Genomic DNA, 27767 nt, shown 5'->3' with positions numbered 1-27767 from the left:
AGCGGCTCTTCCGGTTGTAAAATATGCATATCAGAGCTCGAGCAGAAATGCCATATAATCATCACGAATATAACGATTTTGCTGAATTTAATAGATAATTTTGTATTTGTTGATGCAATTAATTCATATTTTTAATGGAAAGAAACTGATATAGCGTGCATTTACGTCCCATGTCCTTTAATTGTGTCCTAAATGAAGTTAGCACAGGACATACCCTAGCTGCGTCTTCAAGTGAAACCCTCTCGCTGAGCAGCAGCATCCTCCTTCTACAGGATTTTAGAAGGGAACACTGATGGATTTTTTTTAAAGGATGTGTGAATTCATTATGAAAGAAATCCTCCACAATAATTCCCTTTATTGCCTAAAAAGTTCCTTGGTAAGAAAGACACAATCCATTGTATTTACATAAGTTACAATAAAATCTCACGCTGGGTTTAAAACAGCTTAGTAGTGCTTTCTGGTTCTCCCGTCCTTACAATTTGTACAGTAAATTACTGCAGTGGTGGCTTTTGGTCCGGTTAGGCTCATTCTGAGATTTGTACATCAGCGGACCTCATCAGGAAGTGTCTTATATGGATTGAGAATCCCTTTGGGGTCCAGCATGTTCTTAAAGTCCCTCATGAGGCGTACAGTTTCCTGAGATTTACTGTAGTAGATGTAGTTTCTCTTCTTGAGCCCGAGGCCGTGCTCGGCGCTGATGCTTCCCTGCCATTTCCGTGTCCACTCGTACACGTATGGCTCGATGGCTGCCAGAAGTGCTGCGTCTTTACAGGGAGACACGACGTTCAAATGAAGGTTGCCGTCACCTGAAAGAAGTAATCCGAGATTATAGATTGAAACGTTGGCATGAGATCATTTAAGGTCCGAGTTAATACAGGGATCCTACCGACATGGCCGTAGCCCACTACGTTCTTTGCTCGGTTTCCGAGGTGCGCTCTCATGTCGGTGACGAGATCGTAGATTTTCTCCAAGGGAAGAGAGATGTCGTATTTGTACGTGTATCCATCGTGCCTTAGAGCCTCGGTGATCCTCTCTCTTATAGACCAAAGCGCCTGTAGATATATAAAATATACTATCTGCTATTAGGCCATTATTAAAAAATGTTCTGTTTCCGGTCCACCGGCCGGGTGAGTGCCGTTTGTGCGGGTGAAATTTTTTTTTCGGGTTCGTAAATCTAAAATCGAACTTGACATTTCCGCTTTCCACTAATGCTCATACTAGCCAGCCATGACAAATAAGTAGCCAGCCGGGGGGGGGGGGACACAAAATAAACTCCTGTGCACGCAGTTCCCAGGATTAAGTGCATTTTCCACAGACCATTTATTTATTCACTTTACTCACATACAAAGTAAAATGGCAGTAAATCTTCTTTCTTTTCTTGCGTATTGCATCATGAGGCGTTCCTGGCTTGTAAATCTCTTATTTTCGGTGCATGACACATTCACGGAACTGAGCATGCGGTGTCGGGGCGCGGATGAGTTCCTCTCCCTTGATCAACGGTTCAGTTTGACATTATTGTCAGTCCGTTAGATAAACATTTAATTTTCGATTTTAATAAAATTAATATTTAGAGCCTGTGGGCTACAAAAATAGTCATTAAAGTAGCCAGCTGGACTTAATTGTGTGGCCGGCGCTTGTGGAAAGCCCTGTCGAATCAGCTCTGCGCATGCGCCGTGCGGCACAAAAAAATAGCAGCCACCATGAAGGAAGCAGATCCGGAGTTTTCAAACATTTGCTTAAGTGTGAAGTCGCAAAATGGTATTCTAGCGAACAACAAAATAGTAAAGATTCAGAAAAACAAATCATTCAGTGATCATTTTAATAGTGTAATCTCATCCGAACTAGGCCTAACGCTCGATTTAGAACTACAAAAAGTCCGTGTGTCGGACATTTTAAGTACCTTTGTAAAAGTTTTGCAAATGTTGCAGTCAGCATTTAAAATGCTAACTTAGTTTTTGTACAAGTTTCAGTTGATTTAACGGTCATATATTTTATTAAATGTGTCTGCTTTTGTAATAAAAAAAGTACTGAAAGAAAAAGCAAACACAGCATTGCGATTTCTTATCCATCCATATATAATAAAAAAATAAAAAAAAAATCCCTCCCTCCCGACTGAAATTTTTTTTTTTTTCCCACCCGGTGGACAGGAAACGAATTTTTTTTTAAGGATGGCCTTATTCCACAGCGCTCTTAACCAATCAGATTCAAGAGTTTTGTTTTAAGTGAAATTGATGGACAGTTACTAAAACTGTGAATCAGCTACCTTTATTTTAGCCTCCTCTGTTACAACGGTACCATCTGCAACCAGTGAAGACGCCGTGACCTTTTCTAGGAAGTCGTGCAGTTTCTCCGCATCGTGTGCCGCGTTGGATCCAGCCGTCTCTAGGACGATGTAGAAAGGGCTCTCTGAGAAATTAAACGAAGAAAGCTGTTCTCAGATAGCGATCAGATATTTGGAGCATCACATTAGGATGACATTTCTGGTAAGCAAAAATACACATTTATACATGCAGTGTAATCCATCAGCTATGTTTGGTGTCTGATTATCGAAAACTATTAGCACTAGAGTTATAGTCAAGATGTAATAAATATCACTTACCCTATTTTTTTTTTCCTTTCTATAAATCTAAGCCATGATCTGCTTCCACGTTAATGTAATATGGATTGAGAGACAATATGATAAACTTGAATAAAACTTGATTGGTAGTCGTACCATGGGGCAGCCCTCTTGGATGATGAACATTTACACACACAATTCTAGAGGAACCTCTGTTAACACTGTTGAAAGTGGTGTAAATTAACTCTCTTCCCCCAAAATACTCCTTTAAATAAGGATAACTTGGACTAAACAGAATGTTGTGGTAATATTTCACTCCCATACCAGTGATGGGGTTGGCAAGCTTGAGATGTTTCTCCACAAGGCTCATGCAGGAGGCGTCTAGGAACTCAAAAGCCGAGAGGATTTCTCCCAGCATCCTGCAGCAAACCTGAAACGTCTCCAGAAGGTTCTGGAAGCTTGAGCAGCCTGCAGGAACCAGAATATACACACCACAAAACATAGAATGAAGAAGAAATAATGGTGGTCGATTTCAGACTTTCAGTGGAGTACTGAATCACCAGCTACAATTATTAAAGGTCCCATGGCATGGTGGTTTGTTGATGCTTTAAACAGGCTCGTGGAGGCTTCCGGATGTTATATCCGCAGCCTTTCTCGAAATGAACCCTCGGCACGTAAATATAGCCTCCTGGGAGAAAGCCCCATTTCGGCGCTTTTCCCAGTGCGTCGTTTTGCTAATGAGAAGCAGGAGGCGGGGAAGGGTAGAGGGTGGGGCTTGACCAAGCTGCACGCGCACACATACTCGCTGCTAAGACAAAACCCCGTTCTCCCTCGGACTCCTTTCGTAAACTCAACGTGACACAGAGAGTGAGAGTGTTCTGAGTGGTAGTTTACGAACGTATAATACCCTAGGCTTGAACACGCACTCCATAACCAAAGAGGAAAGAAGCAGCAACTTCAGCAACATATCGCTTATCCAACAGAAGACATGCATTGCGGAGCAATAGTCAAACATAAGCTCATAAGTTACAGTCAATTTCCAGACTAAACTCAGTTTAACAGAGCATGCTGCATGCTCTTTAGTTTTGTAGCGCAGATTACCTGGCTAACTGCAGGAAGCGGTTAGCTGCACAGCCAATGTAGCCATTGCTAGGCTAACGCACCGATTTTAAAACACGGCAAAACGACTTAACAGTTACACACTTACTTGTTCGGTGTTTGTTGCTGATGCGGCAGGGATGCTTGGTACGGACCCAGGCTTCAGTGACAGTTGATGTGCAAAACCTGCCCTGTACTGTCCCAAGTTGTGGAAACATTCCTCAGGAAAATGCTTCCGACAAACATACACCGTCTTAGGTAGACTCGACGGCGTATTATTGGAGTAAATAAAATTAAGCCACTGCGTCTTCAGGGGCTCTCCCGTCGGCAGTAAAAACAGACTCTTTTCTGTGTTGTCACATCCATGTACAGCGCAATTTCCATGTTTCGCTCGCTTAGGTGATGCCATGTTGTTGTGTCCTCCCTCTATGGTCTCCTCACTACAACTGGGCAGGCAATCCATAAAGTGGGTGGGAATCCAGAGGGGGGGCGTGGGGATCATCTCCCTTGCTGACGTAGTAAAGGGAAGAGCTTTTTGACGCGCCATTCTCAAATGTTGGGCATAGTTTGGTTTACACATTATGAAATTTCTAGCCACTGGGGTGACTTAAGAAGGTCAGAGGAACTCATTTTAACGTTAAAAAACCTCAGAAAGTGAAAATTTCATGCCATGGGACCTTTAAGTCACTAATCCAGCGATAAACCGCAGTGTAGTCCTTACTATAGATTTCTGTCCAAAAATGTCCTGGATGTTCGGTGTACTTCATTTAAAGTAATACAGACACCTAAATAAATTCCCTCTGACTCCATGATCATTTTCACCCACAATGTGATTTGCGAATAATAAACCTTTGATGATAAAGTGAAGAAGGAACTGCGGTGGCCATGTTGCGACGTAGATCAGGGAGTCTCCGGAAACCAGAAGTGCACGCATATCATCTCAGAGATGCCGACCTTCAGCTTCAATTTTCAAATTTTGGAAATTGGTGCTTTTTTAGGGCCATTCTGAGTGAATACAGGTGACTAAAATGAACTGGGACATGTTGGTTTTGGGGGAGAAAATTGTTGATTTTTTTTTTTTTTTTTTTTCAATTATCAAATAAAACCAAACCACATTCACACAAAGTAAAGACTTCTCTGGTAATTTGTATACAATCAACTTTCAAACAGTGAATATTATTTTCTTAACTTTACTACACAAATGCAGATTACATACCATCAGTATTTATAGATAACATACTGGAACACTCAATTAGCAAATACTCAAATAGTTTACGAAACAAATGCAGATTACATGCCATCAATGTTTATAGATAATATGCTGGAACACTCAAATAGTTGTACTGGAACATGTCTATTTCCTTTTTATTCCCATGATTAATGTCAAGTCACTTTGATTACTTTTAATCTCATCAATATCAAGTCAGATTACTTATTCAGTTCTGATTGATTTACTTCAGAAGACGACTGGTTCAGTTCCAACACCCAGACAACCCCTCAATACCTAGTGACATGGGCTGCTCGACATTCCATCGCGGCATCGATAATTAATTCGCGCATGCGCAGAACGCTTGTCAACAAAGATGGCGGCGCCCATCGAAGCAAACTTTGACCATAAATACAGTCAACATATTGAATTATCAAGCGATAATTGGCTTCAAATGTACCGAACACCGGCAAAATATCGTGAACCCTGATAGATTCACGTGTTTCGAACCGCATCCATGCTAAAATCGTATGAATCCCATATAAACTGAATAGACGGTCGTAGCATCGTAGTGATTGGCATCTCTGTCATCTTTCTGCTTGACACTGTCTAGCAAGCTCCCAGTTCTGCCGTGAAATGCTAAAATGTTGCGTTGTTGGGGGCTGGAGCAACACCCACAAAAGATAGCATTTCACTCTACGAATTTGCGTGAAGAACAAGGAAGGGACTGGATATGGCCGGGGCCACACAATGTCATGTGTTCTGCCCGTTTCAGTAACAAACTATTACTATGATAAAGTCAGGGTTTTAAAAGCTTTCTGTATTATTTTTTTTCCCTGTGATCTTTCCAGACATCCTCTCCTGCAAGAGCAGTCTAAAGAGTATTTGGTAAAGACAATCCCCCACAACACTGGGTCTGGGTAAATTTTCAATGGAAAGATGGATTTTAAATCCAAGAAAGTTGAAAATCACTTTTGAAGACTAATGGCGTATTCACACCTACGTTGTTTGGTCCGGACCTTTTGGTTTGGTCTGAATACAAACCACCGAACTCTGGTCCGGACCAAAGGAACCCTGGTGCGGATCTTTTGGAGGTGTGAAAGCAGACCGGACCTAATCCGACAGTTTTGCTTTTTTGTACCTCGGGAGCTTCCGTCGTTTGTCGAGCATTATGGGAAATAGAGTCTTGACACTCCACCGCAAAGTGCAAACACTGTTTCGGTTGTCAAGGGAACCTTACAACAGTCGTTCATTCATTCAGACCAGTGGTAGGCTAGACTACAAAAAATGAGTAGGGGGCAAACATGGGCCGAGGAAGAAACGCGTACCCTTGTGGATATATGGGCAGATATCCACATATCTGAGCTTTTGGAGAGAACACACAAAAATGCCGACGTGTTTGCTGTATTCAGTGAGAAAATGAAGGAGAAGGGGTTCACGCGCTCCCCAGAACAATGTCGGCTAAAAGTGAAGAAACTCCGTCAGACCTACATTAAAATCAGGGACATTCTTTCAAAAAGTGGAAGTACTAGCGACGCAAAAAAGAAATTCATCTATTGCGTGAAGAGCCAGAACTGTCACAACATGATGTGCGCTCATCAGCGCTATCCTCCGTAGCCGCCTTGCCCTTTGTCGTCGTCGTTGATAAATTACTTGTACAACAGCATAGTAATCGCACAATTGTGAAAACAGTAAAAACTGGAAAAAACATATAGATGACATTAAAAAGAATAACAGCACGGAAAGCCTCCATGACTACTTTTGAACTTAACGCTTTGTGCGCGTGTCGTCTCTGACCATTAGCTGAACGACCTCAGGGCGCGTGGCTTTGTTGACGGATTTTGGTCCGCTTACTAAAATGTACAGTGTGAAAGCGAACCGCACCAAAATGAAAAAATAAAAGAAACATTTGGTTCGGACCAAAGCAAGTGAACTATCGAACTATCCTGGTCTGAATACACCCTAAAGCTCAGTCTATCAAACAAATACCCGCAAATGTTATAGATGTTGAAGTTTTCGGCAGTAAAGGGAATGGATTTTCACTACCAAAATTCAGTACAGTAATTTATGACATCTCAAATTTTGGGGTGGGTATGCTGGCGGCTCCCAGTAAGACGAGCCATGGCCCTATCTGGACTTTTAAACATAATTTTCCATCACTACCAAAAGGAATACAGACAAGCCTAGTCCCATAATAACATGGCAGTTTATTTTGAAATATTATGGTATTGCTGGGTCTCATGTGACATCATGTCCGCCTTATTAGTTATTCAAAACTTTTATCTGATTGTCTACCAAAGCTCAGTTGACAAAGCGTTTGTACGGAGGAGGTGCATTGCTTGCATGAAACTGAGAAGTTTCTTCAGGGTTCCCCATGAACTAATAAAAAAGGGTGAACGAACACAAGATTTCACAAAAAGACATTGAGAAAGCTGGCTTTTGAACCTCTCACTGAAATCGAAGGGAGCAGAGTCAAAGCATGTTTGAGTTTGCATGGATTAAAGCAAAAAAAAAAAAAAGCTCCATGTCGTTGGCCCCTACCACGTCAGCGATGCGTCAAATTTTAAACGCCGTGTTGTCCATTATCCCCTCGGCCCCTACTTATAGTACATTTACATAATTTTAACAAATGACTAAAGCTAAGGCAAGACTTGACCATTGTCATTACTGGCTATTCATGATGAAACATCAAGTTTTCAGCACAAAGTGCAAATTTATTTCAACAATACTTTAGTAATGCACAACAGTGGTTAAGAGAAAAGTGCAAGTGCAGTCGAACTTGAACCATGCTTTCAAAAGAGTGGAACAGAAAGAAAAATAAGAAAATCTGTTGAAATAAAGCCAGGAAACAAGAAAAGTAAAGTGAAAGTTCACTTTTTCTGCTTCTTCGCAGTGAAGCCAAAGGCATCTAGTTTGGCAACACCTGATGCCTGTTTTTGTTTCTTTTTCCTTGGCACAGCAGCAGGAGCTTGCCATTATCGCCCATTTCATTTCGCCAAGCACATCTCCACTTATTCTTTACCGTTTTGTCGATGTCTGACACATCTGTGCCTTCATTTAAAAGAAGCGCGTCCATGCTGGCAAAACCGAAAGTAATTTGACACGCTCTAGTAATGGAAATCGAAGGGCCTGTGTCCGGTGAAATATGGCCTTATACGCAGTACCCGAGTTGAGGGGGGATGTGGGGGGAGGCATCCCCCTTCTGAAATAAAAATCTCAAATCATCCCCATTATAAAAACGGCCATCCCCCCAATCACATCCCTTGTGCCATTTTACCAATTAATGTGGAAATTAGCCTACTATTATTTTAACAAATATTACTACCATTTCAACATTAGAGGCTTTGCGCAGTGATAGCCTACATGTAGCCGGATAAAAAAGACGCATATTTATTTATTCGGTTGCACCGCTCATTCACACCTATACGGAGGTTTCAGTCACTGAAAACAGCTACTTTTGCAAACTCTGGGCAGAGTGGAGATTTCTGAAAACTCCATCTTCAGACACTCGTGTAAATCGGGAAAACAAAGCAACAGTGGGCGAGAGGGCGCGCGCGAATATAATGAGTCGTAGGTGTGAATCTTTCACTGAATGCCAATTGTCTCGGTTCTTCATGAAATCGCACGCGCACGCACAAATTCATTAGGTTAACTTTCAAATAACTGTTCTTGTGCACTTGCGACACCGGAGCCACTTTCCTGAATTTTGAGCTTTGGAGTATTCGCTTCTTTATCTATTTAATCAGTGAATTTGTCACATACATTAAATTACTAATGTAAAACATTAGTAGCCTATTTAAGCAATCGCTGTTTTCTCCACTGTTTTCCGACCTTTTGTGCTTAGTGAATGAGACACTTCATTACACTCCACTGACCGACTTCCAATTCCGGACTTTTTTGAAAATGTAAAATATAGGCCTACGAGATGTTTTTTGGGGACTTAATTCGCGTTGCTCCTTCACTATTAATTTTTGAGACTGACGAGGCACTAAATACTGTGGTATTACTTTCTCCTTACTGTGAAGTTTGGCATCTTAAACAAGTGTCGGGAAATCTTGCAGCCCGACTCTGCAGCCTCCAATGTTTAAGCGAACTGCTGAAACCATAATGTTTAAAGATTAAATCGTAGGCTAATCAAACCAAAGAAAAACACAGCCTTTCCAGAACATTGTCTGCCGAAGCCTGTTTAACCTACAAAAGACTTAATAGCATAAGTCTCGCTGTGGCTTCAACAGGGCTGTTTAGATTTTTCACCTGATCACCTTTCAATAGGCAAATATCATTATTATTATTATTATTACTACTACAATAGGCCTAGTATTAGTAGTAGGACAGATTGTTTCATCAGTGGAGCCGCCGTTAAAAGGAAACTGATGCGGAGCGCTGCGGCTCGCCTCGGGGTGAATCGCGTCCCGAGGCGCGGGGCTGGCCCACCCTGGCAGCGCTAGTTCGTTGGGGAGAGGGCAGAGGTCGCTGGCTGCCAAGTTTGGAGAGGCTGGGACCTCCCCTGGCCGAGTTACGAGCGTGCAAAGTCGGGCTGGAGCCGCCGATAGAAACGAAACTCAAGCCGAGCACCGCGGCTCACTGCCTACGCCCAGCCTCCCTGGGACTAGACAGTAGCGTAGGCTGTATTTATTTATTTATTTATGCCTATCTAGCGCAACAACTTATTCCTTTACATATACTCAAACATAGCACAAGAAAGGGTTCAACAACAGGCAATCACAGCAGCTTGGTGAAGTTCTAAATCACATCGGTGTCAGACCTATGGGCCTACCCCCCCTTTATTTTTCCTCGGATCTGCATCACTCTCATTATTGACCTTTAGCGCTCCCAGTTGACGGAAATCCGTCGTAGCGACGGAAAACTTTAATCCATGAGTTTGCAGTGATCACTTCATGAAAAGTTTGTATTTCCCTCTCAGCTCTGTCCTTAGTGTTTTCCAAGTACTTTTCTTGCTGGGTGTCGTTATTTTATGGTACTTTTTTTTTTTAGTCACGAAGCACTAAAGTCCCCAGCTGTTTCTTTGTTTACTCCTCACAAAATCCATATGCATGAAGGTCTTGACAAAATTCTTCCCCAGCCGTACAGTTACAATGCGCTGTGATCACTTCTCTGTCTCGTTTAACTAAGATCCAGGCCTTTAAAGGGGTTTCTGATGATCTTTGTGAATGATTTACCTGAGCGATAAGAGCCAACACAAGTGAGAATCACTTGTTCGAACGGTTTTGTTTACACTTGCAGCGCTTCGTTGTAAAGACACGACTGAAAAGCTTACACAGGCAAAAACAATACAGGATTCATTCGGCGGCGACTTGATACTGAGGTCCTTTACCCAGCCACGTACAAAAAAGTTGTAAGCCTCCATACTCTTCTACCTGTTTTCCAGTGTAGAAGGACGTCTGCAACACCAGATAGTTCAAGATGTCAGGGAACTCGACTGAAGGGTAGTTTGAGATCGTATGACAAATCCTTCTTTCCCAGACCATAGGGGTCGATTCCATTGCACATAGCAATCTTCTGAATATATCTAAAGCGAGCAGGGGCTTCTAGAATACGAGTATACTCTGATAAGTTATCGCTAGTTGTTTGCACTACACCAGCCGTTTAGACCACCAGCTATTTCACTTCCGGTAAAACCGCCAAGAGAAAAAAAAAAGTCACATGACTGAAACCAAGCAATTTATAGAGTTGACAATACCAAAAAGGTTTTAAAGTAATACGGACACCATTACTCAAGTCTGAAAATATGATACATGCATGAAATTATCTGTTGACCAATATTGTCAGCTGAGGTAAATTAATAGGGCCCCCCCCAATTGTCATTGGTTTTTCATCAGGGATTTAACTTTTCTTTATTTTGGTTCAGTAGTTGGTTGGAAATAATGACGAGTGCTCTGAAAAAACAATATCCCCCGCTGGCAACTGTGCCATAACTCTAGTAAACTGCGACTGAATTGAACGAAATTGCAATATGCATATTACCGACATGTAACAAAGAATCCTGCCAAGTTTCGTGAAATTCCTCAAAAAATTGTGAGAGGAGTTGATTTCAGAAGAAGAGTACCCTTCCTGGGAAGGACAGACATCGCCACGACGTAATCCCCTTTCAGCCAGCGGGAGATAAAAATTGTGAGGGAAGTTGATTTCAGAAAGCAAACGCACTCTGGTAAAATTTGCCCAAATTAAACAAAATTTCAATCTGCGTATGAGTGTCCTATAACAAAGCCTTTTACCATGTTTGGTGAAATTCCTTCACAAATGAAGAGTTGATGTCAGAAGGAAAACACACTCATGAAATTGTCAAAGTATAATTTTGTTAATCAAGGGCTGCAACTCTGGTAAAATGTGACCGAAATTACAATATGCGTCGTACTGACATATAACAAAGAATCCTGCCAAGTTTCGTGAAATTCCTCCAAAAATTGTGAGCGGAGTTGATTTCAGACGGACGGACGGAAGGAAGGAAATCGCCATGACATAATCCCCCTTCAGGCCTTTTGGCCAGCGGGGGATAAAAACAGGCTTGAACAGTGGGTAGGTACTCTTCAATAGCTGGGAAAATATTTGATTTTAGCATTCAGGTAATAAAATAAGTAGAGTAAATCTATACTAGCACTGTTCTGGTACACTGGCTGCAGTCTAGTGACTACTTTCCACTACAGTTCAGGGTTTTTTCTAGAAAAATTTAGTATGAGGGCGCTCACCATGGCGAGGGAGCGAAGCGGGGGGGGGGAGATGGTGCCGGTTGTCTGTCCCCCCCGCCGTGCAAAGCCTTTGAAAAATGCTCCAATGGGACATTCTGAGGCTATCTGAGAGGGAAATTGTCACAAATTGTCTGTCAACATTGAAAAAGAAAGAAGTAATCTTCTTCTGCCCCGGACAGTCTTTGGCTTTCTTCCATTTCGTGCCGCGGGATGACATCTTTAAATGCTCAAGTGTCAACAAAAACAACTCGCGAACTACTTCTGTCAAAAGCTCCCGTGCCGGTGGGTGAAAGGTCATTCAGTCTCGAGAAATCTCGCTCGACAAGTCAGCTGACCTTGCATGTAACCCATGCCAAATCTCGCGAGAGCAGCCGCAACAAGTAAACAACTAAACAACATGGCGCCTCAGTCTGGAAAACGCCAATTCGGATTGTTTTTGCACCGTCTGGCGGTGTATCTACTATGATTGGAATATTTTTGGAGCAATTATAACGTATTTGATGATCAGACACATTGTCACGTAGTGTTGCTGGGATGTTTTCACGGAGTCGGTAAGGGGGCGCATGCCGAGAGTAAGAGAGCGCAGCGCCCCTGTTCCCCCGTTTAGACGAAAGCCTGCAGTTGTCTACACTAAGCGACACACCTCTGTGCCACACTGCGCTTTTGGGAGGTTGGTATTCAGTAGGTGATTGCCGAATTTAAACAAAATTTATTTTATCTTGGCCTGAGGTAAAACTTATTGACAGGAATTACACTAACAATTACTTCAGTAAAAGATTCTAACAGCAGCTGGTGTTGGTAATTATTCATGTAAACAAGAACAGGTGGTCTGTTAGACTCATCCCTCTACCAGGTCCGCTTGCTGAGATCTGAGTGGCGGTCACTCACCTCATTGTGGTCATCAGTGAGACGGTCCTGGTACGGCTCTATCCCGAGCCCTACATCCTCTCTCTCTCCTACCCCATCATACAAGACCACCCACATGTTTTCAGCCATGTTCTGTCGGTGCGCCTTCCAGGCAGGGGTTCACCGACCTGTCTCATTTCCGGTTTGGGCCATTCTCAGAGGAAGGGATGGGAATTCCAGGCATCGCTTCGTGGCGGGAGGTTTAAATATTTCAATTTTGTTGCGTTTTCATCTCCACACCTTGTGATTACATCGAAAATTGAACGTTCGTGTTAAAATCTATAAAGTGACACCGAGGAGACCTGTTCGTGTCGGTATTACTTTAACTTTTATGACGTTTACAATAAGTGTCAATATTTATTCGTATGATATTAATGAATCAATCAGGGTTTTTTCTAGAAAAATTTAGTACGAGGGCGCTCACCATGGCGAGGGAGCGAAGCGACGGGGGGGGGATGGTGCCGGTTGTCCGTCCCCCCCCCGCCGTGCGAAGCCTTTGAAAAATTGAGGCTACAATGGGACATTCTGAGGCTATCCGAGAGGGAAATTGTAACAAATTGTCTGTCAACATTGAAAAAGAAAGAAGTAATCTTCTTCTGTCCCGGACAGTCTTTGGCTTTCTTCCGCTTCGTGCCGCTGGACGACATCTTTAAATGCCCAAGTGTCAACAAAAACAACTCACGAACTACTTCTGTCAAAAGCTCCCGCGCCGGTGGGTGAAAGGTCATTCAGTCTCGAGAAATCTCACTCTACAAGTCAGCTGACCTTGTATGTAACCCATGTCAAATCTCGCGAGAGCAGCCGTGACAAGTAAACAACTAAACAACATGGCGTCTCAGTCTGGAAAACGCCAATTCGGATTGTTTTTGCACCGTCTGGCGGTGTATCTACTATGATTGGAATATTTTTGGAGTAATTATAACGTATTTGATGATCAGACACATTGTCACGTGGTGTTGCTGGGATGTTTTCACGGAGAAAAAAATCGTTTTGAGAAAGATTGCATGTTGTGCAGTAGCATATGTGACTTGGGGTTCAATCGGCATTTCGGTAAGGGGGCGCACGCCGAGAGTAAGAGGGCGCAGCGCCCCTGTTCCCCGGTTTAGACGAAAGCCTGAATCAATTATAAGTTCATCCCCATTTCCAGCAGCACAATAATATTCATTGCAGTGTTCATGAGTACCTAAGAAGGCCACGTTTACAGATTTGGGTTTCCGAGGACAGAGGACGGACACGGCAGTGATCACCCCAAGCGTTCCTTCAGAACCGATGAAGAGCTGCTTCATATCATAGCCCGTGTTGTCTTTCCGCAGTTTTGCCAGACAGTCCAAAACCCTGCCGTCAGCCAGCACCTAGAGGCAGAACACAGTGCGACAAACTTGTGTGAACATCGCAATCACTTTTCTTACTATGCTGGAGCAAGTTTGCGTTCCAGTCTCTCACATACCACTTCCAGGCCCAGAACTGTCCCTCGGAGGGAGCCGTAGCGCAGTAAGCGAAGTCCGCCCGCATTGGTAGACACGTTGCCGCCGATGTGGCAGCTGCCCTTTGCCCCCAAATCCAGAGGCATAATGAAGTCACGCTCTTCCACGTACTGAGACAGGCTCTCCAACACGCAGCCCGCCTGGCAGGTCAAAATCCCTGTTAAAAGAATTTACATTCATTTCGACAAACTTCACAGGAAAATTTGTACCCCAAACAAAGTGGTTTATCGCCTCCATTTCTGGCAAGGTTTTTTTTTTTTTTAAAATAACCATTATTGGCTGCTTTTGACGTGTTAAAACAGCCAGGTTTTTACCCAAGATGCTGTCAAAGGTGAGGACTTGGTTCATAAGTGAAGTGGAGAGGATGATCTCGTCGAACACGGGAACGCTGCCTCCCACCAGCCCTGTGTTTCCACCCTGAGGACTCACAGCCAGGTTCCTCTCATTGCAGTACCTGTGGTCAAGACCATAACAAAGGAAACCATTTATACAGTGAAATTACAATATACAGATGGGTGAGTGTCATCGAACACTTTCACTGCAAATATCAAAAATAAACAAAGAGTGCTTGGAGAGCACAATATCCCACTGGCAACTGTGCCATAACTCTGGTAAAATGCGACTGAATTGAACGAAATTGCAATATGCGTATTACCGACAGAATCCTGTGAAGTTTCATGAAATTCCTCCAAAAATTGTGAGAGGAGTTGATTTCAGAAGGCGAGTACCCTTCCCGGGACAGACGGACATTGCCACGACGTAATCCCCCTTCAGGCCTTTCAGCCAGCGGGGGATAAAAACTGTGAGGGAAGTTGATTTCAGAAAGCAAGCACACCTTGATGAAATTGCCAAAGTACAAGTTTGTTTATAATCAAGGGCAGAACTCTGGTCAAATTTGCCCAAATTTCAGTTTGCATATAACCGTCATATAACAAAGCCTTTTGCCAAGTTTGGTGAAATTCCTCCACAAATCGTGAGAGGAGCTGATTTCAGAAAAATGTACACCCTCATGAAATTGTCAAAGTACAAGTTATTTAATCAAGGGCCAAAACTCTGGGAAACTTTTCACAAACGAAGTTAAATCGCAATATGCGTATCACAGTCATATAATAAGGCCTTTTGCCAAGCTTCGAGAAATTCATCCAAAAATTGTTGATGTCAGAAGGCAAGCACACCTTCATGAAATTGTGAAAGTACAAGGTTGTTAATCAAGGGCTGTAACTCTGGAAAAACGCGACCGAATTGAACAATACCGTATGCGTACTACCGACATACAACAATGCCTTTTGCCAAGTTTGGCGAAATTCCTCCAAAAATTGTGAGAGGAGCTGATTTCAGAAAAATGTACACCCTCATGAAATTGTCAAAGTACAAGTTATTTAATCAAGGATCAAAACTCTGGGAAACTTTTCACAAACAAAGTTAAATCGCAATATGCATATCACAGTCATATAATAAGGTCTTTTGCCAAGCTTCGAGAAATTCATCCAAAAATTATTGATGTCAGAAGGCAAGCACACCTTCATGAAATTGTGAAAGTACAAGGTTGTTAATCAAGGGCTGTAACTCTGAGGGAAAAAATGCGACTGAATTGAATAAAATTACAATATGCGTATTACCGACATGTAACAGTGCTTTTTGCCAAGTTTTGTGAAATTCCTCCAGAAATTGTAAGAGGAGTTGATTTCAGAAGGTGAGTACCCTTAGTTAGGAAGAAAGGTAGGTCAGAAGAAAAACAAGGATGTAAGGAAGGTAGGTCGGAAGGAAACAAACAAGGAAGGAAGTAAGGAAGGTCAGTCGGAAGGAAGTAAGGAAGACCGGTTAGAAGGAAGGAAACAAGGAAGGAATGAAAAACAAGGAAGGTAGGTCTGAAAGAAGGAAGTTCGGAAGGAAACAAACAAGGAAGGAAGGAAGGTAGGTCAGAAGGAAGGAAACAAGGAAGGTAGGAATGAAAAACAAGGAAGGTAGGTCTGAAGGAAGGTCGGAAGGAAACAAACCAGGAAGGTCGGAAGGTAGGTCGGAAGGAAACAAACCAGGAAGGAAGGTGGGTCGGAAGGAAGGAAGGTAGGTCGGAAGGAAACAAACCAGGAAGGAAGGAAGGTAGGTCGGAAGGAAACAAACCAGGAAGGAAGGAAGGTAGGTCGGAAGGAAACAAACCAGGAAGGTAGGTAGGTCGGAAGGAAACAAACCAGGAAGGAAGGAAGGTCGGAAGGAAACAAACAGGAAACAAACAAAAATAAGGAAGGAAGAAAGGAAAGTCGGAAGGAAGGAAATAATCCCCCAATCCCCTTTCGGATATTTTGGCCAGTAAAGGATAAAAATGTATCAGAATTTGGCCAATTTAGAAGGTTTAAACACCCACCATGCATCATGTCTATTCAACTAAGTGTGGTCTGAGCAGGCAGGGTTCATTTCTTGAAGGGGGAAGGGGGGGGGGATTTTATTGCCAATTAAGTGGTCCATCTGCACAATCTCCAGTCTCAACATGATTCAGCATTTTTGGGATGCTGCAAGGAACACAATCTGCTACTTCATAGGTGTACCTAATAATCTGGCACAGAACATCGGGAGTTGTGTGTGCATTAACAAAAACTAATAAGACCGTGTTATTACCTGAGGATCTGAGAGACCTCTTCTGTCGTCTTGGGCCGTAACAGAACCTCACTACTACCTGCACATAAAAAGGTGACCGTTTCTAAGCTTCCAAAGCTTACCAGTTGAGTTACTTAAAAGGATTGAGCAACACATTAGTAAAGATTCATCTCTAACTCTGGACACAGGATCACTGCGGCGAACAGGGCCTGGATACCGTAGTGCACGCTGAGACCTTCTACGAAGTGACCACATTGTTTTATTTGCTATAAATAGAAATAGCATAGCCATCTTCTCCTGGAAGTTTTTTTTTTGCTCATCCTGATTGACATCTGTTTGTTCACAGAAACAGTTACCTGAAAAGCTTTCCATTCACCTTTCACTGCCTTGAGCCAGTCGACGTTACAGGACTCCAACACGTCCGGGTCTGTGATGGTTCTTCCTGGGAGAAGTTCACTGAAGAAGCTGATGTCATCAGGTGTAACTCGGGAGAAAGGTCGCCGAGTCGGAGCAGCATCGTGTGCATGTCGTTGCTGGATCCTTTCTGCCGATCGATAAAATAAAATGGAGCGGGATCCACTCATTAGGGGTGTTCACACGGCACATATTTGCATCGATGCTGCACCGATGTATTTTGTTGCGATATATCTTACACCGGTGTAAATTTTGTGGAGCGTTCAGACGTCACAAACCTGCTTACTAGAGAGAAGCGTGTTAGCACCGGTGCAGCCCCACTTGCGTTCACACGGCAGTTTTTGCGATCGTGCTATACGATAGTAGTAATGCGTGAAAACGTACTTCCTTTTCCCGGTTGTCATGGCATCACCAAGCGCCGGGAAAACAAGTGTTGCCAGATACTGCTGACATTTTCCAGCCCAAAACATGTTCAGATCCGCCAAAATGCACTTAAAACCGCCCAATCTGGCAACACTGGAAGACACGCAGTTCTGTTCTTGTTGATATTCGCCATTTTGGAAGCGCAAAATACCAGGATGCAAATTATGCAATGCCCGTATGTAAATCAACTCTCCTCATGCGTAGCGAGTCTACCCCTGTAGCGTTCAGATGTCCCATTTTATAATCGGTGCTGCCCCGCAAACTAGCATTTACTCCGGAGTAAATTTCTTAAACCACCTCCCGAGCAGGGTTAGATTTGCACCGGTTTAAACAGCTTTCAGGGGCTACACCGGTATAACTTTGTACCGTGTGAACGCTCTACCGGGGCAGCCCCGGTGCTACACCGGAGTAAAAGTTGCTGTGTGAACACCCCTCTTGAAGATTTGAGATATTTTGCTATTCACACGCTGGTCATTTTTCGAGAAATATACAAGATGACGACATAGAAACCAGATTCACTTTGTTTAATATTGTAAGCAGACATGCACAGCCCTGCTATTTTGTCCATGACTGTTGTGTTTGTGAAAACCAATGACTGACCTGGAACAGTTTTGGGTGCGGTCACACTGCAGGTTTGTGGCTTTAGCCACCTGGATACAAACTGCAGTTTGTGGAACGGTTGAACTCTCCGAAACACCACCATAGCTGTTTGGGTAATGGAGGGGGGAAAAAAAAAAAGCACGAGATCACTCACTCATTCATTCATTCGATATTTAACAGTTTTCCACTGGAGATGCCCTAATATTATCTCACCAGAGCCCCATGTGTGGTGTAGTTCCAAGCAGAGGCACTGCTAGAAATATTGCATACATGTCAACCTATACGGAATGTCCGTATTTTATACGGATTTGATTCAATAAACGTAGTATACGGGCGTATAAATAAAGTTATACGGATTCTTTAAAAAAACTTCAATATTTATTTAGAGCTATAATCAATTCCCACGATGATAAAAGAGCGCATAACATTTACAAACGTACTGTACACCACAGACAGCCAGTAAAGAGTCTTATGAAATCGCGTGTTATCTTGTGGTAGCGAGACTTCGTTCCACTTTTGATTATGCGCACACTGCATTGCGAGAATCCCGCCAACCGTGAAGTCCTAGACATATAAACATAGACGCCGCCTTCTGCGTAGAATCATGCGTCATCCTCGCCGCCATATTGGATGTGGCAAAGTGGAGATTCTTCAACCGTCTCTGGTATAGCCGAGAATAAAGATGCCTCATTCATGTGCTGCGTTTAACTGTACCAACAGGTTTACCGTCCAAACGAGATCACATGGGATTACCTTTCACAGGTGAGGCTGGAAAAATACTTTTCATTGTATTTGGTCATTATAACGTAATTTTACGAACAGATTTTCCTGACTTTGTGGCTAATATGAAGTCTCGCGCATAATAGCCGCTCGATGAAACCTGTCTCCAAACAACGAAGTATTTCCTTCGTAACTACGCTGATAACACTGTGTTTTTGTCGAACATTGGAGCTTTGTATTCATTCTGAAGGTTTATCGTTATTAATATTGAATAAAAAGTAACTGGGATATATCATTGTTAATTATCATTCAAATTTTAGGTAAATTATTTTAATTTGCATCTTATACGGATTTTATAAGGGAAATACGGATTTTGGAGGTTGGTTATACAGGTTTGATTGACCAAAGGTTGACATGTATGATATTGGGCCCCTTAATAATAATAATAAATTTGTGATGGTTCCTGTCATTGCAGGGCCACTCGATCAATCCCTGCCCCTGGTTCCAGGATATCCTTTAACACTCGCGCATCTCTCCAATCGAATATTGGCTCTTCCAAGATGGCGGACATAGACTCGCATCTCCTCAGACATGCATTTGCTTGTTAGCGAATCCTACTATTCTGACAAACTGACAAGTCCTACCAAGAATTTCTGCGTGTTTTCTTGTGATAAGGTAGACAAAGAGCACAAGAAACTCCATGGTACTGTTTCATGAAGACCTACAGTACGAAAGTACAGGATATACTTGTTAGAACACTGCATCTCAACTATGGAAGCCGAGAACGGTCATGCATTTTAAATGCCGTTTTCTCGTGAGATATTATATATAATTGATCATTAATTCACGAGAAAACGACATTAAAAATGATTGCAAGCGTGGTCGTTCTCGGCTTCTGTAATCAAGAGATTTGCGCCATCCCTTCAACTCTTGCCCCTTCCACAGGCATCCCAAGTCTCCTGGAAGTTCCGGGAATCTCCTGCATATTGATAGCGGCTCCCTGATGCCCGCAAATGACATACAATCTCACGGAATCTCAAGCAAGCTTCATCCCGAACCGACCAGATGCAAACTTGTGTACTTCACAATAGCAGGCCTGTGGTGTTGCGGCACATGACTGAGTAGGATTAGCACATGGGGCTAATGATTTTTGGCTATTTTTTTTTTTTACCCCCAAACCATTAATTTTATCAGCAAAAATTTGCAATTTATTTGGAAATAAATTCCCCTTCTTGGTGGACTCCCAGGTGAAAATGATTAATATGGTACAAGAGATGACGGGGACGAGGCATCTAGTCTTCTATGTACACTGATGCCATGTACACACGTAGCCGGATATTTTTAAAACCGAACATTTTCCCCCCCTCCGTTTATAAAAATGTTTTATCCACACCACCTCGTCTTCGAAAAAAATCCCTTCCACACATAACCGAACATCTGCGTTTTCAATCACATTCATAAGCATTCCAAACCTGTAGATGGCTATTTCCCCAAATCCTACCCCCTAATCACATCGCCTGTGCTCTTGGAGCAGTAGTTGGGCTTCTAAAATTAAAGATGTAAATAGCACCTGCACAATAATTAACGCTTTCAAGGCACTACTCCGATCCATTACTCTTTAGTTAGCCGCACACTACGCCGATTTTCAGCGTACCGAGCCAACTGAAGTCGCGAGTCAGGCATAAAGACTAGTTTTCGATGGTACCGACTCATCTCACAGCCGATTCGAAAAACTAATCGGGAGCCAGACTGATCGGCGAGAGTCGCTAGCAATAGCCAATCATATCTTTCGCATATAACATGTGACATCATTAAACACAATTTCTAGCGCGAGAAATACGTGTTGGTAGCACCTAATGCAGGTATATACTGTAATTCCATAGACTGAAGCTTTATCCATAGACACAGTGGGCTGGAAAGCCACTCTGCTCAAGTTGTGTGGCTGAATTCCAAATCGCTTTAACTCCCCTATACAAGTGCACTATTTAAGGTTGGGAATAATAGCTCATGCAGCCTAGATAGTGCGCTACATATTCCATGTTGTGTCATTTGTAATTCAGCCTGTAGCATCTTCAAGTGTTGGATTTAACAGTAACTATATCCAATAGCCAATCACAAAGCTATTAAGATGTCACGTGTCGCTTCAATCGCGACTGCACTCGTCAACAGTCGGGGGATATGTGCGTGCCCTGTCGGGAGTCGGCTCGGTACCGCGTGGATCGCCGTGGTGTGCGGCTAGCTTAAGTCCATGCTTAATCTGGCTTCTGCAGTAAACAAAGGTCGCACGTTTGACGTCAGGGCAGATTTGTTGTCATTTTTTTGGCACAGATTGTGACGTTCTAAAACGCAAAACTCCGGTTATCTCTGTCCACACGAAAAGGCATACACGGAGTTTTCAAAAATCTTCACTTTGCCCGGAGTTTTTTTAAATATTCGTTTTTGATGTGTTTTCATGTGGATGACAGGCCAAAACGTAGAAAAATATCTTCGATTTAGCAGATACCCGGCTACGTGTGGACGGGGTCTGAGTAACTTTAAAAACGTACATTGATAAAACTTGCTGAATTCGTGCTGAGTTTATCTCAAGAAGAAAAGAAATATATCACAATGGAAAAATAACTTCGTTCCGCCCGAATAAGTTCCAAATCTGTGCTCAAATCAGAATTTAGGGGAGTTGTACTCAATAACGTACAATATGACTCGGGTAGTCAATGACATGGACAGGCTTTAATTTTCAAACAAATTTTGCATACACTGTACACACACAATCTTGCCTATAAATACCCGGGGGAAATGATGGGAAAATTGTCATTATTGAAGATGCCACGCCTAAAGGGCCCCATACACGTTCAAAAAAGTCGTCAAAATTTTGTATCAAAATTTTGATACAAAGTTTGATCGTGTGTAGGGTGTTTTGATGTCAAAAATTTGATGTCAAAATTTTGAACCCAAATTTTGACATATCAAATCACTTTGATATTTTTTGAAGAGTCGTCAAATTATTGATGCGTGTGTGGGGGGCTTGATGGACAAGCGTTCACTTGGTGGTATAGATGAACGCATCACAGTGTCTTCTTTCAATATCAATGGCTTGACAAGGTCCAATAATTCATCGAAGGATGGGGCATCCATCCTAAAGGGCCCCATACACGTTCAAAAAAGTCGTCAAAATTTTGATATCAAAATTTTGATGTAAAATGTCCACACACGATTCAATGTTTTTTCTATCAAAAATTCAGTATTGTCAAAAACTTTGACATGGACGCAGCAGTGGCTGTAGCACTTGTGTTCGCTTTGGACAATGAACCGCCTCGGCATCGACGGAAATGGTCGAAAGACTGGTTTTTGAAACGGCGAACGTACGGTCACGTCAACCTCCTCAGAGAACTTCGTCTCAAAGAACCAGAGGACTTCCGTAATTTCCTTAGGATGGATGCCCCATCCATCGATGAATTATTGGACCTTGTCAAGCCATTGATATTGAAAGAAGACACTGTGATGCGTTCATCTATACCACCAAGTGAACGCTTGTCCATCAAGCCCCCCACACACGCATCAATAATTTGACGACTCTTCAAAAAATATCAAAGTGATTTGATATGTCAAAATTTGGGTTCAAAATTTTGACATCAAATTTTTGACATCAAAACACCCTACACACGATCAAACTTTGTATCAAAATTTTGACGACTTTTTTGAACGTGTATGGGGCCCTTTAGGAAATTACGGAAGTCCTCTGGTTCTTTGAGACGAAGTTCTCTGAGGAGGTTGACGTGACCGTACGTTCGCCGTTTCAAAAACCAGTCTTTCGACCATTTCCGTCGATGCCGAGGCGGTTCATTGTCCAAAGCGAACACAAGTGCTACAGCCACTGCTGCGTCTAGTGTTGCCACCTGTCCCGGTTTTTCCTGATTGTCCCGGATTTTCATGGTCTGTCCCGGAAAAAAAAAAAAAAAATCCGGGACACTGAATGTCCCGGTTTTTTGTACGATGGGCAAAATGTGTATTTCAACTTGCGAGCCAGCTGAGAACCAGTTTGCTTTTCCAAGCTCGCCGTGCTAAGCGGAGCCACGTCATTACGTCGCTGTATACGTCACTTACGTCGCTGTATACGTCAGTTACGGCGCTACGTTTGCATAAACCTTGGCGCGAATATCAAAGCAAAAACAACACGGAAGAAGCAGCAAAAACAACACGGAAGAAGCAGCAGCAACAACAATAATAATAATAATGGATGACTTCGCGTTTGTAGAGCTGCTGCTTCTCATCGCCTAAAAATGGCGATCTTTCGCGGTCTTTTTTATTGTTGTTGGTCTTAACAACTCCACCCCCCCGCTGACGTAAGCGGTTCTTTCCTCTGGCCCAGCAGAGAGTTGGTGCTAGCCTGGAACCGGTTTTTCTGGCCCCAGAGCCAGTTCTTTGTCAGTGGAAACAGAAAACCCGGTTCCAAACTAAGCACTGGCCCCGAACCAGCCCTGGAACTGCTTTGGTGGAAAAGGGGCAATGGAGGATGCTTGGACTGATAAAAGAAACAGACTCTCTGTTGCAATGGTGAAGGCTGAGCTTCAAGTCAGGCTAAACTTTCAGTTGTCCTGTACTGAGTTCAAGACATTCATTGAAAATCAGCCAGGACTCATAGCAGCAGCAAAGAAAAACACCAAATATAAATGGAAGATTAGGTAAGGTTTTGGTGAATTAAATGAAATAGTGTAGTGTAGTGTAGTACATACTCCTGTATGTGCCCAGTTATATCAGTTATATGTCCTCCTATGTATTTGTTTAGCCAAGAGCAGCAGAGGCACAGGCAAGCACAAGCAAAGCACACACCACACTCTAAGCAATCAGGTAAGCTGTTTGACACTACACCTTACATTGTTACATTCAGGTATTCTTAGATACAATGAAAAATTAGATTATTTATTTTTATTCCACATAAGCAAACAAACAGAATTTAATTACAGTATGTATTCCCCTTTTACCTGTGCCCACTACTGCCCCCAGGTGTCCACAACCAAAAACTGTTGGAAATAAACCAAAATAATGAAGACCTGCTATATTATGTAAAGCAATTAACTAAACAAATAACTAGCAAAAGCGTCATTTTTACTAATTAGAGCAATACAATTTCAGCATAGAAGGGCGATTTTTGTCTTGGGTTAGATGTGCGAAGGGCGCCGTTGCTTACAAGCAAAAAGGTCGATTGGATGGTCGAAATGTCCAGGATTTTTGTCAGACACAGGTGGCAACCCTAGCTGCGTCCATGTCAAAGTTTTTGACAATACTGAATTTTTGATAGAAAAAACGTTGAATCGTGTGTGGACATACAAAATTTTGACGACTTTTTTGAACGTGTATGGGGCCCTTAAGCCAAAATCAACGTGAACAGGCCATCGGGATGTTGCGTGCCGGAAGTACACAGACAGAGGTCGCCCGGCACTTCGGTGTTCATCATTCGACCATTTCCCGTTTGAGTCAGCGTTACAGACAGACAGGGAGCACCAGGGATCGTCCACGCCCTGGTCAGCCTCGAGTCACGACGCCAGTTCAGGATCAGCACATCAGGCTAGCTCACCTCCGTGACAGATTCCTAACCCCCTCAGTCACTGCTGCTGAGACCCCTGGACGACACAGACCCAGAATCTCCAGCATGACGGTCCGAACATAGACCAACTGTCACTTTGAATTTTTTTATTGTGAATTAATTCTTGAGTTTGACAATAAATGTCCTTTAGGCTGCTGGGCCATAGAAGATTCACGCTGCACGCTGCACGTTCACGTGAAGAACCGGACCCTGGGCCATTAAACTTCATGCTTGGATGTTCACGTGTTGCGTCTGTTCTACTTTGACCGAGTAATACAACAATAACCAACAATATGGACTCTTCGGATGACGACGATTGCCTCATTCTGCTTTTACTGAGACAGAGGAAGAGAAAAAGGAACAGAATTTGGAGCCGAGAACACTTCCTTCTGAGAGAAACCCGTGGTGAATTTCACCGAACATTCTATAATCTGCTTGACAATCCCGATGAAGAACTATTTTTCAATTATACCATTCAATTATATTTTTTCTGAAGTTTTCCCCTGAAAGCATAGAGTTATCTCCCTAGACCCGTTCTGATTGGCTGGCGCGGCGGTGACCGCATGCATTGACTGGAATTTCCATCTTCACGCCTAGAAAAAAGTGTGCATGTTCATTTCATGCTTCACGCGTGAAGCGTGCAACGTGAACGCCGTTCTATGGCCCAGAGCAAGTCATGCTACGTTTGTCCACTTTTCTTTACACGCGTGTAGCGTGCAGCATGCAGCGTGCAGCGTGAACCTTCTATGGCCCAGCAGCCTTAGGCAGCTGGGCCATAGAAGGTTCACGCTGCACACTACACGCGTGTAAAGAAAAGTGGACAAACGTAGCATGACTTGCTCTGGGCCATAGAACGGCGTTCACGTTGCACGCTGCACACTTCACGCGTGAAGCGAGAAATGAACATGCACACTTTTTTCTAGGCGTGAAGATGGAAATTCCAGTCAATGCATGCGGTCACCGCCGCGCCAGCCAATCAGAACGGGTCTAGGGAGATAACTCTATGCTTTCAGGGGAAAACTTCAGAAAAAATATAATTGAATGGTATAATTGAAAAATAGTTCTTCATCGGGATTGTCAAGCAGATTATAGAATGTTCGGTGAAATTCACCACGGGTTTCTCTCAGAAGGAAGTGTTCTCGGCTCCAAATTCTGTTCCTTTTTCTCTTCCTCTGTCTCAGTAAAAGCAGAATGAGGCAATCGTCGTCATCCGAAGAGTCCATATTGTTGGTTACTCGGTCAAAGTAGAACAGACGCAACACGTGAACATCCAAGCATGAAGTTTAATGGCCCAGGGTCCGGTTCTTCACGTGAACGTGTAGCGTGCAGCGTGAACCTTCTATGGCCCAGCTGCCTTATCGATGTTTCAAGATGTGTGTGTGCATTACATACAATATCATAAATTTCAAATATACGCATGGATCTAAAGTGATATCGTGTTGAATTCCATTGTGCGTTTTTAAAGTTACTGAGTGTGTATATATATATATATATATCTGTGCTAAAAAGCACCGGCGCATGTTTACATCAAAATGCGTGTGCGTGCACGAGTATCACGGTCACGCGCAAAGTGTCCCGGTTTTAGACTCGGGAAATCCGGTCACCCGGCTGCAGCAAACCGGAAGAAGATAGCCGAGAATTATGTAGAATTAAAAGAGTCACTTACTGCAGGATTTAGCTGCAATTATCCATTAATTTCGACAGGTGATAAACACGTAAACCATAAAGTGATTGACAAACAATCTTCTTCTTCTTCTTTTTAATGGCAGATTATCACAATTTGTGTATACCGCCACCTACTGTACAGGAGTGTGTGAAGGGACTGGACAGATTCTGTCAGATTACTAGTCTACCAAAAAAAAAAAAAAAATTATATTCTTTTCATTAGACCTGTATCATTAAGATAAATGATTAGTGCTTTAATTCTATTTCGCTGTATTCCTTCTTCCTTTAGTCTGAACCTGCTTCAATTGTCTTAGTAGTAAATCCTTATACAACCCCGATTCCAAAAAAGTTGGGACAAATTGTAAATAAAAACGCAGTGCAATGATGTGGAAGTTTCAAAATTCCATATTTTATTCAGAATAGAACATAGATGACATACCAAATGTTTAAACTGAGAAAATGTATCATTTAAAGAGAAAAATTAGGTGATTTTAAATTTCATGACAACAACACATCTCAAAAAAGTTGGGACAAGGCCATGTTTACCACTGTGAGACATCCCCTTTTCTCTTTACAACAGTCTGTAAACATCTGGGGACTGAGGAGACAAGTTGCTCGAGTTTAGGGATAGGAATGTTAACCCATTCTTGTCTAATGTAGGATTCTAGTTGCTCAACTGTCTTAGGTCTCAATTGATGCAGTATGTGGTTTGGCATTGTCATGTTGGAAAATGCAAGGTCTTCCCTGAAAGAGACGTCGTCTGGATGGGAGCATATGTTGCTCTAGAACCTGGATATACCTTTCAGCATTGATGGTGTCTTTCCAGATGTGTAAGCTGCCCATGCCACACGCACTAATGCAACCCCATACCATCAGAGATGCAGGCTTCTGAACTGAGCGCTGATAACAACTTGGGTCATCCTTCTCCTCTTTAGTCCGAATGACACGGCGTCCCTGATTTCCATAAAGAACTTCAAATTTTGATTCGTTTGACCACAGAACAGTTTTCCACTTTGCCACAGTCCATTTTAAATGAGCCTTGGCCCAGAGAAGACGTCTGCACTTCTGGATCATGTTTAGATATGGCTTCTTCTTTGAACTATAGAGTTTTAGCTGGCAACGGCGGATGGCACAGTGAATTGTGTTCACAGACAATGTTCTCTGGAAATATTCCTGAGCCCATTTTGTGATTTCCAATACAGAAGCATGCCTGTATGTGATGCAGTGCCGTCTAAGGGCCCGAAGATTACGGGCACCCAGTATGGTTTTCCGGCCTTGACCCTTACGCACAGAGATTCTTCCAGATTCTCTGAATCTTTTGATGATATTATGCACTGTAGATGATGATATGTTCAAACTCTTTACAATTTTACACTGTCGAACTCCTTTCTGATATTGCTCCACTATTTGTCGGCGCAGAATTAGGGGGATTGGTGATCCTCTTCCCATCTTTACTTCTGAGAGCCTCTGCCACTCCAAGATGCTCTTTTTATACCCAGTCATGTTAATGACCTATTGCCAATTGACCTAATGAGTTGTAATTTGGTCCTCCAGCTGTTCCTTTTTTGTACCTTTAACTTTTCCAGCCTCTTATTGCCCCTGTCCCAACTTTTTTTGAGATGTGTTGCTGTCATGAAATTTCAAAATGTCTCACTTTCGACATTTGATATGTTGTCTATGTTCTATTGTGAATACAATATCAGTTTTTGAGATTTGTAAATTATTGCATTCCGTTTTTATTTACAATTTGTACTTTGTCCCAACTTTTTTGGAATCGGGGTTGTAAATATAAGGATAAATCCTTATAAGGATT

The 27767-nt window shown here is 42.7% G+C and overlaps 1 protein-coding gene across 1 annotated transcript; it reads right to left on the bottom strand.

Moving 5' to 3' along the window:
* Nucleotides 1–340: 340 nt before the first annotated feature.
* Nucleotides 341–26052, bottom strand: d2hgdh (D-2-hydroxyglutarate dehydrogenase). Its single transcript, XM_060929532.1, has 11 exons — nucleotides 25956–26052; nucleotides 17989–18093; nucleotides 16928–17095; nucleotides 16573–16630; nucleotides 14274–14413; nucleotides 13923–14116; nucleotides 13659–13827; nucleotides 2882–3025; nucleotides 2264–2406; nucleotides 887–1052; nucleotides 341–806 (listed from the first exon to the last, which is right to left on the bottom strand). The coding sequence occupies exons 2-11, from the start codon at nucleotides 18089–18091 to the stop codon at nucleotides 544–546; spliced, it is 1548 nt and encodes a 515-aa protein (XP_060785515.1). The 5' UTR covers nucleotides 18092–18093; nucleotides 25956–26052; the 3' UTR covers nucleotides 341–543.
* Nucleotides 26053–27767: the final 1715 nt, after the last annotated feature.

This window comes from Neoarius graeffei, chromosome 1, assembly GCF_027579695.1.
Source record: "Neoarius graeffei isolate fNeoGra1 chromosome 1, fNeoGra1.pri, whole genome shotgun sequence".
NCBI classification, from domain to species: domain Eukaryota; kingdom Metazoa; phylum Chordata; class Actinopteri; order Siluriformes; family Ariidae; genus Neoarius; species Neoarius graeffei.
Note: the sequence above shows the minus strand (reverse complement) of the source record. Positions and strands in the feature narration are given on the sequence as shown.